This window comes from Bos grunniens, chromosome 19 (assembly GCF_055505025.1).
Source record: "Bos grunniens cultivar Pamir isolate PY7600 chromosome 19, Bosgru_T2T1.0, whole genome shotgun sequence".
Classification (NCBI taxonomy): Eukaryota; Metazoa; Chordata; class Mammalia; order Artiodactyla; family Bovidae; genus Bos; species Bos grunniens.
Window position 1 is genome coordinate 15,811,442 of NC_141183.1, and position 13,614 is coordinate 15,825,055.

Consider the following 13,614-nt stretch of genomic DNA (forward strand, 5'->3'; position numbering starts at 1 on the left):
AATACATTTCTTATTTATTTCACCTGAGCTGAGCATTTGTCATATACATTATTTTACTTAATCTTAACAACTCTATAAGATTTATTGTTAAAAAAAAAAAAGAGCTGTTTTTAATCACAATCCTACAAGGAATTTAAGACTATGAATGTTACATGTTATCACACAGCTAGTAGGTGACAGAGTCAGGAATTAAATGTAGAGTTAATTTCAGAACCCGAGCTCTCTGAAACACATACTGCCCAATAAAGAAAAGAAAAATCACCTGTAATCCCACCAGCCAGCCACAATCACTGCTAACATAAGATAATGTTCTTATCTCACGAATGCTACTCTCTCCTCTGACAACAAACAGAATCCCAATTCTCTCCCTCTTTAGGCAACCAAGGTTAGTTTGGTGTATTCTTCTAGACATTTCCCCCTTTGAATGTGTATTCATGTATCTATGCAAATATATACTTAATTTGTTAAATTATCAAGTAACATCAATGTTATACGTAACGTTGCTGTGATAGGAAACTGAGGCACGAAGAAATTACACAACATGTTCAAGATCACAAAACTACTAAGGAGAAAACTGTAATTGAAACACAGGCAGACACATTCTAACTAAAAATGACCCTAAACCTTTACATCTTGTATTTCCTGTTTAAAAACACTTTAAGATGTTGTGATATACACTCAGGATCATCACTATAATAACAAAATTAGCTAACATTTATAAGCATTTACTATAAAACAAGCATTCTGCTAAGTGCTCTGTATTTATTAATCTGATTTAAGATTACCATTTCCATTTTTACAGATGAGGAAACTGAAGCTTAGACAAGTTAAGTGACTTGCCTAAAATCACACAGCTAATAACCAATGCTTGTAGGCAGAAAAGTTAGAGGCTAGGATGAGTGCGTTCTCTCATTTAGGCAATTGTTTTACTGAAATCACTGATATCAGTTGGTTACCCTAAAAAGAGAATACAGCCTTGTCTCATACTTAAAAACTGAATTTTCTACTTTTTAATTTAAGGGCCAAGCAAGGGATGCTTATAGAATTTTACACAGTAATAGAGTTAGGGGTACTGTATTTCTGGACTACACTGTGTCCACTTCAAGAGTTCAACAATAAATCCTGCTTATACCCTCACACAAATCACTTAAATTCTCTAGGTCCTAATTTCCTCAATGTAAGACGATTATCAAACACAATTCACTTGACCTCCCCGACTCTGGAAGTTCAGTTATGTAACATCATTGATCATCTCTGTGGTTTCAGTTGCGGAACCAAAACATACTGTTTACTCATACTGTTCCTCACATTTTCTGTATACAACAAATCTGATTTGAGGGACGGTAAAACTTAAGTATTCTAGAATCTAATGCTATATAGACTGAATCCCTCAGTTTATTAGACAAATAATCTGGATCAACACCTATACCCCATTGTAGCTTTCCCCAGTCCCTGTAGACCAAACATCAACAACTCGCTCTGATTTGATCCACAATTTCCTTTTCCTTGCAGGACAACACTGAAAACTCGTTACAGGCACACAGATACCATGGACCAAAAGACAAACCAAGGAAAATACATGTCCATCTCTCAGAAACAAAAGCTTTCTTCTTCCCATCTAAAATACAGACACCAAAATGTTGAGGTCCGGATAATAAAGAAACAACATCACCAATTACTCCTCAGACATCAACAGCAGAATGAGCATGATGGGTGCAGCGGCAGCCACCCTGTAACCCAGCTGGTTCTCATAGTGTGGCACCTCATCCAGCAGTTTCAGCACTAGCTGAGAGTTTGTTAGAGAAGCAAATTCTCAACCTACCCAGGCTTAGTGAATCCAAAATTCTGGGGCTGGGTCCCACAATCTGCCTTTGAAGAAATCCTCCAGGCAAGTCTTGCTGCTGTTGTCGTTTAGTTTCTAAGTCATGTCAGACTCTTAGCAACCCCATGGACTGTAGCCCACCAGACTCCTCTGTCCATAAGATTTTCCAGGCAAGAATACTGGAATGGATTGCCATTTCCTCCTCCGGGGGATCTTCCCAACCCAGGGACTGAACCTGCACCTCCTGCATTGGCAGGCGGATTCTTTACCACTGAGCCACCAGAGAAGCATGCTAAAATGTGAGAACCAGGGCTCATTTAACCTTTAGCTTATGCTTGTTGCCTCTGTGACATATACTCTTTCTCCAAATTTGCATGTGATAATAAATAAAGGAAGATATCAGATCACTAGTTTTAACTGCATTATGTATGAGTATATCATAAAATATTAATATGATCATTATTCTGTTAGTATATCCTATGTAAGAGAAATTCAGAAAGAATGGAATATTTGTTTGCTTTATGAGTATACTAAATTTACTTGTTTATTGTTAATTTTTGGTACTATGTAGAGGATTACAGCTTCAACCCCCAGGTCACTAATCTTATCTCCGCAGAAACTTATTTTCACAGAATTTATTATAAAAGAACAAATCACTAAGACGTTTCTATGCCTTAAATCTGCTTCGGATAAGAAAAGGAGAGACTGCAGAGTGTGGCAATTAACATTTTGGCAATGTGTTTTAGTTTCTTCCTGGTTTTCTGAAAATGTTAATTGAGGTTTAGTTTGCTTCAATTCCAATTCAGTGAAGATTCATGTTTGTGGAAAATATACATAAGTAATAACATGGACAAGGTTTTTCATAATGATTCAGCACTGGCATTCTAAATAACAGCAGCTCCCTTGCTTCTTGACAGTAACAATCACTAGATTAGATTAAAGATGTCAGATAGGCAATCAGGAAGTGAAAAATTAGTCCCCCCACACTAAATCTGATTTGCAAATCTGAAAAAGAAAAGACCTCTCTTCTCTTCCAAACCTCAATGCAGGAATAGAGAATTAGTGCATTTAATTATTTTACTTTATTATACCAAAATTTGCATGAAGAAATGCAGAGTATAATATTCCAATGTCCAAGAAACATGATAATACCTCAAAACAGGAATTCTTTTAACAATGTGCTACTGTGTCATTTTAGGATGCTACTTTGTTCCTTTTAGATACAGAAAAGCTAGTTTCTAATACCTACCTGTGATTGATTTAAAAATGAAAGTCATTTACAACAGTAGATGAAGACAAAGGTTCTGCAACTTGAAAGCGAAATCCCTAAGGTCTTTCAATATTCAAAGCTGGTTCATAAAATCAAATGTCTCTGATTAGGTTTGCCTCAAGTTTTTTGCCTCCTGTCTTTTTTTAAAAATTACATGTCTCACCTGGCTTCAGAGGTATACTAGTCTGACATTTCAGATTACAGCTACTGATATCTTACCTAGAATTAGAAATCACCTTATTCTGCTAATCTCTAGTATGGTAAATGTGTAGTAGTGGTATCCACTGTGGTTTAACATTGATTTTAATGAGCAGGAATAAACAAAAGACCTAAAACCAAGTCTTCTAAAGTTCTTTACTGAAGCTCTGATCTGTATACTCAACTAGGGCTGTGAACATTTCTAACATAGCTCTATAGACTCACTGTAGCGTAAGTGTAAAGGATGTTGCCAAGCAACTCATCTAAGTTTGGAAGAATCTAAGCATTGATAATGAGTCTGTGTCAGCTTGGCTCCCACACAAGAAGGGTTTTAGTGAACTCCCACATGTGCTTACAGGCCATTCATGAGAAGAGGTATTTCTAACAGTCAGTGTCCAGGAGTCCAAATCAGGAAACTGTAACTTTTTTTCCTAATTCAAGTATAATGTTTCCAACATCACAACTATTTTCTATAACTGTTCAGAAAACCAATAGGGATTAAGGCAAAAAAAAAAAAAAAGATCATATGCAAAGGACTAGGGTTGAATCGACATTTTTATTCACACTTGAACACTGCTGAGTGGACATGGCCAAAGCAAAATTTCTTCAAGTATCTCAGGTCACACAAATCAGGGTCACACACCCTGAGAATGTATCTACCAAATTATTTTGATTCTTTTGAAAATTATCCTTGAAGCTGTTTTCAATATCTACATAATTATATCAATAATCAAAAAGGATGTTCAGTAGAAACTGCTCTAATAAGGAAAATACACAGTTGCACAAGAGATAACAGCTGTGATTTTATGAATAATATACATGCAAAACACTGCTCTGTTGGATGGGCCTAATCCAAACCTCCCTCTTTCAAAGCAGATACTTTGCATGCACGCTTACCAGGGCAGTATGCATCCACGTCCAGTTTCTGAGCTGAAGTGAGGGTTGGTGAGCCAAGCTCGGATTCTGGAATTCGTGGGCTCTCAACAAACTTTGCCTTCCTCAGAGGGGCTAAGGACAAAAAAAGAGACAGAGAGAGAGGGAGAGGGAAAAAAAAAAAAAACGAGAGAGAGAGAGGAAAACAGAAAGAAAGGAAGAAAAAGGAAAGAGAAACAGGGAAAGAGAAAGGAAAGAGAAACATAGAGGGGTCATGAGTAAGGGGAACAGCAGGCAACAGATGGAAGCACTTAAATGAACGACACACTCTGTCAGACTCAGATCAGGTTACCCTTTTTTTTTTTTTTTTTTTGTGCCAGGAAAAAATTTAACTGCATTCTTCATAGAGGAGATGGGTCTTGTTAAAAAGTCACTGCAAACTGGAAAAGCTAAAATCTAATCATCTATTACCTTTAGCTATTTTCTCTTTCCTTATAAAGCAAAGAGCTTTCTGATTTTGTCTTCCTTTGCTGTTAAATACAGGTATTAACTGACTGAAGTATCAGACTAAGCTTTAAAATTTTGTTTATAATAAATGTAACCAAAACTTTTCTTTATCCAGAAATAACTATCAATACAATACTGGGTTGTGATAACTACCTTAAGTAGGATTAACCTATTTAGCTTAACAAGGAAATCATTTACCTAACTGCTCAGCTATTAGGTAAGAAGTCAAACCTGCTAGTGGACTAAGATATTAACTAGGCCATGAGAGTTTGCAACTGGTTGCTAAAGATAAAGAGATGTGATTTGCTTACAAATATAATTATGAGGTCTATGGAACAGCAATATTCCATGCCATGGAATTCACTCAATCTTATAAGGAATGAATGAATGAAAAAAGCATAATTCATGAATTGAAAGTTTTCATAGTAAAAGCTAGTGTACATTTTATTTAATGACTTTTAGGCAAAAATGTTAAGGAACATTATTGATATACATTTAAATAGTTAAATATATTAAAAGGTAAAATTCTGAAGACTGCTTTGGTACTTTTAAACTGAATTCTATTAAACAAACTGTAATAGGATGAATGTGCTTAGTATAATACTGGTGGCAAAAGTACCAGCCGAATCTGAAATTGATTTGTATGCATTATATACACTATAGGTGTTCCAGACACGTGAGTGCTTAAGATCACATTTCTTTTATCAAAAGTTTCGGCACGTTCTTCAAAATCCTCATCCATTACTGATTCACAGGGGGATTCTAAGTTATTCCTAAAAGACCTTGTAAAAAGTAATGCAAAACTTTGTCATCACCATGACCAGAATTCTACTCTATTTTCTTTGGAGGTCAAAAATACAGTCTTTAAAAAATAGAAAGTATTTTTGATACTCAAAACCTACAGTCAACTAAATCACACTTAAATCTTAGGGTATGTATGTATATTTTAAGTGTATGTTAAAATAAAGTCTACTGTCTCCATGGCAACCAAGACTGAGGGTGCTAACAGAATGGTTCTCTGCCAAAAGCAAGCTTTGGAACAGCAGAATTCTCACCTCTGTTAACTGTAAAACTTGAGCCTATTTTTAAAAAATCACTATCACAAATGAAGATCTCAAGTGACTTATATGCATATCTGCAGGCTACTTTATCTGCAGCCAACATTAGAACCTCTTTCATTGTAATCTCACCAATTCAAAAATAATAAAACATTTTACTTATCCAAAATTGCTTTGTATAGGAGAAATTATTAATAGTTTAATTCTTAAATCTCTTAAGTCCTTTCCTAGAATTTTATTATTTTATCATGGCAGTAGAATAATTCTTTTACCTGCTGAGTTCTGACAAAGACAGCCCTGGTCCCTGCTCAAGGGACTCTATACATCTAAAAATTTTAATAACAGTTTTTATAATGAAATTTGGGGCTAGTAGACAGACAGAAATCAGCAACTGAGGGTAGATATGTAAGAAAGAAATTGAAGGATGGCAGGAGAAGTTGAGGGAGGTAGGAAGAATGTTTAAGAATTATGAGATGAAGTCAAGGGGGAAAATCAAGATCCTAGAGATATGGAAAATTCAATACCATGTAGACTTCTCTATTTTCTCAGGGAGTTCCAATTGTTACCTTTTTAGTTCACAGTGGACATTTAATTCTGCTTTTCTACCTTCATCTCTGTCATCTATGGGACACTGTACATGTCTAATAATGAATTTATGTTATTTTATAAGGTAGATTATAATGTTGCTCTCTTTCATATTATAAAGAACTAGTGTTGTCTTAAGTCAAACACACACAGAAGATACAATCACAAGCATGACAGATTGTACAAGATGCTTAACACTAGTTGGTGGAGAACATAATCGGTCAACATGAAAGATGGGACACAGCAGTTTGGAAGCCTAGAATGCTAATACATTTTGCTGTAAAATAAATGGTATATAAGATGAATCAGATGGGTAGAAGAACTCTGTGTCAAAGGGTTTACCAAACAGTTTTTTTAAAGCGGTTGAAGTAAGATGAGTAGGGGACTCTAATGAAGAAGAAAATGGTACCTTACTCCATTCTTGCCTGGGAAATTCCATGGACAGAGGAGCCTGGCGGGCTACAGTCCACTGAGTTGCAAAGCAGTCGGATACAACTTCGCAACTAAACAACAAAGGGGACTCTAAAACCAAACCAAGTATTTTATTGTGATGTAAGAGATAACAGGAAACCACTGATCTGAAATCTGAACCAATACTGGGTATATGATTCCTATGCTGTACGAGACTTGAGTTTGGGTATACGGCTGAGTTGAGATGCATACTGTATGCAGAGGATGCATACTGATTAGACTATGATGAAGTCACTCAGTCATGTCAGACTCTATGTGCCCCCATGGACTGTAGCCTGCCAGGCTTCATCCGTGGGATTTTCCAGGCAAGATACTGGAGTAGGCTGCCATTTCCTTCTCCAGGGGATCTTCCCGACACAGGGATCAAACCCGGATCTCCCGCGTTGCAGGCAAACTCTTTACTGTCTGAGCCACCAGGGAATCCTATTAGAGTATGGGCTTAGTCATTTGAAAGATTGAGGTTGTAGCTCTAGCACTTACAGGTAATAAGAAACTGGGCAAGTTAGCCTTACTAGGCCCAGAGCAAAAAGTCTATGATTACAGAAAACAAAGTAAGCACATGGTTTCAAGACAGAGAATGGAGAGGCAGCTTAACATGGTATAAGATCTTGTTGGAAAACCCAACAGAACTTTTTGGTCAATTTAACAGAATAGTAGGGAAGGACTGGATTACAGAGGAATGAACGATCTGAGCCCTGAAACTAGAAAGCCTAAGTTAGATCCCATCTCTTTGACCTTTTCCTAGCTGTGAGAACTTTTCTGTGCCTGTTTCCTCATCAGTTACTTGGGATTAATAACAGTAGCTACAGCATGGGACAGTTGCAAGGATTACATGAATTAACTCAAATAAAATGGTTAGAAAAGTGCCAGCACAGAATATCCTTTACAAATGCTAGCTGTTTTTATCACTGTTTCTGCTGCTATTGTCATCATCATCACCATTACAGATACAGCATGCTTTGGAAAGTCTGAACTGTCTGTGACAGAGGGGTAAAACAAAGATGTCTAAGATGCCATGGGGGAATGATAAGAACAGTGATATTACCAATTAAATTTTTAAAACTGAGAAGGAAATAATGTTGAAGAAAACATGCTATAACTTAGAAGGTGGTAGAAAACCCAAGTCAAAATGGTCTAAGTTAGACAAAGAGAAATATGTGGGTACAGACAGTTAAACAGTATGATTTAGACCACTAGTTCTCAAACTGTGGTGTCTGGACCAGCAGTAAAGCATCATCTGCGAATTTGTTAGAAATGCAAATGATCAGACCCCGTGTCAAACCAGCTGAGGACCAGAAACTTGAGACAGTATAGGCTCAGCAATCTGTGCTTAGCAAACCCTCCAAGTGATTCGAAAGCACACTAAACTTTGTGGACACCGGATTAGAGAGATCTATAAATACCTCATGAAAATGGATCACTAAAAGACCTCATCTAACAAAAAAAGTTGAAACAAAATAGAAATCAAGGCCTCATCTCTGAAAGTATTCATATCTATGGTTAAAAGTTAGGATTTCTTCTCAATCACTCTTTTAGCACTACAACTCTTGTGTTATGGGTTTATTTATTTTTTAAACCAATCCCAGTTATAAAGTTTCCATCATTCAGAGCCTGTTTTGAAGAGAGACCAATGTGTCTGTACTTGTTAATTTTTACCAAGATCACTGAGGGGTAGAGGACAGGGGATTAAGAGCAATCAGATAGATCATAAAGAAATGTTAATGGTGAAAAAGAAAATCTATCTACGGAGGTTCCTCTGTAAACTGAGATGCTGAAGATGATGCTGAAGCACACCTTGCTCAACAACTATGAATGAAATTCGCTCAGCTGTGTCTGACTCTTTGTGACCCCATGGACTATACAGTCCATGGAACTCTCCAAGCTTGAATACTGGAGTGGATAGCTGTTCCCTTCTCCAGGGGATCTTCCCAACCCAGGGATTAAAACCAGGTCTCCCACGTTGCAGGTGGATTTTTTTTTATCAGCTGAGCCACCAGGGAAGCCCCAAGCAACTATAAAGACATTAAAATATAAATTTTAATTACTACTTAAGTATTTGTCTTCATTAAATGTTTCACAGCAAAGGGGAACTTCTATGGAGAAACTGGCATAGACTCAGATATTCATGGGAGAATGGTATGGAGCCAGATCAAACAAAAGCAAGGACGAGGAAAATGAGAACTGAAGGATAAATATAAAGACGAGTAGAACATAAAGTACCAAGAAAGTACTTTCACAAAGTTGGTTTTGAGATTAAATGCATACTTAGTAAGGAGTACGTCAAGGCTGTATATTGTCACACTGCTTATTTAACTTATATGCAGAGTACATCATGAGAAATGCTGGGCTGGAAGAAGCACAAGCTGGAATCAAGACTGCAGGGAGAAATATCAATAACCTCAGATGTGCAGATGACACCACCCTTATAAAGTGAAGAGGAACTAAAAAGCCTCTTGATGAAAGTGAAAGAGTTGGCTTAAAGTTCAACATTCAGGAAACAAAGGTCATGGCATCTGGTCCCATCACTTCATGGGAAATAGATGGGGAAACAGTGGACAATGTGTCAGACTTTATGTTGTTGGGCTCCAAAATCACTGCAGATGGTGACTGCAGCCATGAAATTAAAAGACGCTTGCTCCTTGGAAGGAAAGTTATGACTAACCTAGATAGCATATTCAAAAGCAGAGACATTACTTTGCCAACAACGGTCTGTCTAGTCAAGGCTATGGTTTTTCCTGTGGTCATGTATGGATGTGAGAGTTGGACTATAAAGAAAGCTGAGCGCCGAAGAATTGATGCTTTTGAACTGTGGTGTTGGAGAAGACTCTTGAGAGTCCCTTGGACTGCAAGGAGATCCAACCAGTCCATTCTAAAGGAAATCAGTCCTGGGTGTTCATTGGAAAGACTGATGCTAAAGCTGAAACTCCAATACTTTGGCCACCTGATGTGAAGACTTGACTCATTGGAAAAGACCCTGATGCTGGGAGGGATTGGGGGCAGGAGGAGAAGGGGACAGAGAATGAGATGGCTGGATGGCATCACCGACTCGATGGACATGAGTTTGGGTAAACTCTGGGAGTTGGTGATGGACAGGGAGGCCTGGTGTGCTACGATTCATGGGGTCGCAAAGAGTCAGACATGACTGAGGGACTGAACTGAACTGAACTAGTAAGGTTAATCTAAAGACAAATTCACTGTCAAATGTGAAAGGAGAATAAAAAGGTTTTAGTTACAGGCAAGAGAAAGAAGTACAGGCGTCCAAGTTAGAAAGAAAGAAGCAAAGTTATCTTTGTTCACAGATGACAAAATCATAAATATAGAAAATCCTAAAGATTCCACCAATAAATGAACTCAGCAAAGTTGTACGACACAAAATCAACATACAAAAATTCTCTAACAGTGAACAATCTGGAAAGGAAATTAAGAAAACAATTCAATTTAAAATAGCAACAAAAAATACCTACAAGTAAATTTAATAAAGGAAGCTAAAGACCTGAAACTCTGAAACTACAAAATGTTGCTGAAAGAAAATAAAGAAGACACAAATAAATGGAAAGAAAATCCTTGCTCATGAATTGTAAAACTTAACACTGTTAAGATGGCAATACTACCCAAAATGATCCATAGATTCAATGCAATCCTTATCAAAATCCCAGAGGTTTTTTTGCATAGATAAAAAAAGTCATCCTAAAATTCATATGGATCAAGTCGACAAGTTTTTCAATATACGGTGTTGGGAAAACTGGATATGTGTATGCAGAACAATGAAGGTGGAACCTTATCTTATACCAAATACAAAAATTAACTCAGAATGGATCAAAGACCTAAATGCAAGTTAAAGTTATATAATTCTTAGAAGAAAACTTAGGAGGAAAGTTTTGAACAATTTAACTGTTAAGGAAGTAGAGAGAGAGAGTGGAAATTTTATTTGGAAAGAAAAATCTGTATTTTAAAAAGTTTTTAACAGAGCTTTCATAGGCAAACTCTTATAACATTCATAATATTTTAGTTTCCTAAACATTTACTAGAAAAATAAACCTTTGAGTAACAATGGATTTCCTAGAGTGAGGGTGGGAAGCAAGGGCAGAAGGAGAGAGATGGTTTGTGATACTCTTTATTTCCTCCTTAACCCCCAATCTAATGGTGGTTTAAAACTGGAAAATCGTGAGAATAGTATTTATCCAATATCCTGATCAACCTCTTCTCGTAACTGTGCTTAAATGGTGACACAAACCACACCCTGAATAAAGGAAGAATGCCATGGAACTTTTGTTAGTTATGCAACAAAAAACAAATGACTCCCCTAAAACAGAGGGATCAAAAACAAGTTTAAAAAAATTGAGAGAGAAAACCAATAGAATCTGACAATTTGACATGGGCTAGATATAAGTGAAAAGCAGATGAAAAGAAAGAACTGTAATTCATATAGTTTCCTGTTTTTTAGCAAGAAGAAAGTATCTATTCATAGAAAATAAAAAACATATAAAAGAAATGAACACCCTCAGATGCAACCCAGAAAGAGGAAATTAAAATGTGACATGACAGTCTTTATCAAATAATGGCTAGTCCACTGTAGAAAGAGCTTCTGACACATGATAATGAAAAATAAAACTTTACTGCTCCAACCAATTACAAAATTAACATTAAGCTGGCAAAGTACCTTTCTGGTTCCCTTTTCATCTATAAAGTATAAAAAATGAAGTATATGTTTTATATATTTCTCTTTTCCTTGCTTCTTCCCCAAATACCATGTATTACCGTCTTTAGTCTCCCCATTCTCCTGACTCTAAACTACAAACAAAAATGCTCGCATGTTGTTTTACACCCATACTATTCTGTGAAGTATCAAATAATCAGAACACATTTATTTCAAATCTGAATAGATACATTAATGTTATCAGAAACACAACATAATATTTATTTCTGACAACAGACTATTTGAAATCTGATCTCTTTGAAACCTGTATGAATGTAAGTATATGAAATGTGTGCAGTGTGGCAAAGTGAAGTCAACTGTGTTTACCAATACAAAAATATCAGTGTGTGGCCACTAGTTATCCATGATGGACTCTCATACGAACATTCCCTATCTCCACTGATCACAGTGAACAGTTTTAAAAAGAAGAAATTCAGAATTTATTTTATTTGAGGAAAAAGCAATATTATGTAGTTTTATAGTTTCCAAGACTAATAGCAACCATATCTACTATCTAAAAAAATTGAAAGGTAGCTGATCAGCATCAACTTATAGCAATATGGTCCCAATGAAAAGGAGGAGCTCACCTGAACATAACACAAAGAATACAGCAGCTATCCAAGTACAGAGAAAACACTCAATCAGTCTGTTGAAAATTTAGGGATTTGAATACCAAAGTAAGGTCTTTTAAAGAAAGTATCTATCACCTAAAGACTTCAATACTAACTTCCTAATAATGAAAACTAAACAAAAAACTCTAAACAAGTAAAACCTAAATAACTAAAATGAATAATTTTAAATAAATAATTCAATAAAGTACAGAACAACTATTTACGAACAGTAACACAGGCAACTGCTACAGAGAAGTGACAAAAAATGCAATTTGAGATGGTATATTAGATACTCAGTTCAGTCAGTTCAATCGCTCAGTCATGTCCGACTCTTCACAATCCCATGGACTGCAGCATGCCACGCTTCCCTGTCCATCACCAACTCCCGGAGCTTACTCAAACTCATGTCCATCGAGTCACTGATGCCATCCAACCATCTCATCCTCTGTCGGCTCCTTCTCCTCCCATGTTCAATCTTTCCCAGCATCAGGGTCTTTTCCAATAAGTCAGCTCATCGCATGAGGTGGCCAAAGTATTGGAGTTTCAGCTTCAGCATCAGTCCTTCCAATGAACACCCAGGACTGATCTCCTTTAGGATGGACTGGTTGGATCTCCTTGCAGTCCAAGGGACTCTCAAGAGTTTTCTCCAATACCACAGTTCAAAAGCATCAATTCTTTGGCACTCAGCTTTCTTTATAGTCCAACTTTCACATCCATACATGACCACTGGAAAAACCATAGCTTTGACTAGATGCACCTTTGTTGGCAAAGTAATGTTTCTGTTATTTAATATGCTGTCTGGGTTGGTCATAATTTTTCTTCCAAGGAGCAAGCGTCAATAATCTCAGATATGCAGATGACACCACACTTGGCAGAAAGCAAAGAAGAACTAAAGAGCCTCTTGATGAAAGCGAAAGAGGAGAGTGAAAACGTTGGCTTAAAACTCAACATTCAGAAAACTAAGATTATGGCATCTGGTCCCATCACTTCATTGCAAATAGATGGGGGAAACAATGGAAACAGTGACAGACTTTATTTTTTTGGTTTCCAAAATCACTGCAGCTGGTGGCTGCAGCAATGAAATTAAAGATGCATGCTCCTTGGAAGAAAAGTTATGACCAACCTAGACATTAGATAGTACATTAGTAGTATTTATTTGCAAGTAATAACTTCAAAGTCAGAGAATACCATGAATACATTCATAAAGCTGTCTACTGACCAAAACTTAGAGGATGTGATATCAGGGCTCAATTTTTTTCAGAGCAGAAGCATTAAATAGTAAATAAAAAGCCTGAGGACAGTAATGAAATTAAGAATTCTTTGAAAAGATGAACAAAATGAAAAATCTTTAAAAATGGGCAGGAGAACTGAATAGACTTTTTCCAAAGAGGAAAGCAAATGGCCAACAGGCCTATAAAAAGATGCTCAACACTGCTAATCATCAGGGAAATGCAGATCAAAACCACAATGAGATATCACCTCACACACGTCAGAATGGCTATCATCGGAAAGAACACAGTAAC

General features: G+C 36.6%; 1 protein-coding gene across 9 annotated transcripts in view; it reads right to left on the bottom strand.

Moving 5' to 3' along the window:
* The window catches only part of TANC2 (tetratricopeptide repeat, ankyrin repeat and coiled-coil containing 2), a 363,482-nt gene that overhangs the window by 173,161 nt on the left and 176,707 nt on the right, over positions 1-13,614 (bottom strand). For 5 of the 9 annotated variants that reach the window (XM_086357063.1, XM_086357067.1, XM_086357061.1 and 2 more), the window contains exon 5: positions 4,188-4,298. The exons of the other annotated variants lie outside the window; for them this stretch is intronic. In XM_086357063.1, coding sequence (XP_086213189.1) covers positions 4,188-4,298 — 111 coding nt within the window. The remainder of the gene's footprint in view (positions 1-4,187; positions 4,299-13,614) is intronic. 9 annotated transcript variants of the gene reach the window in all.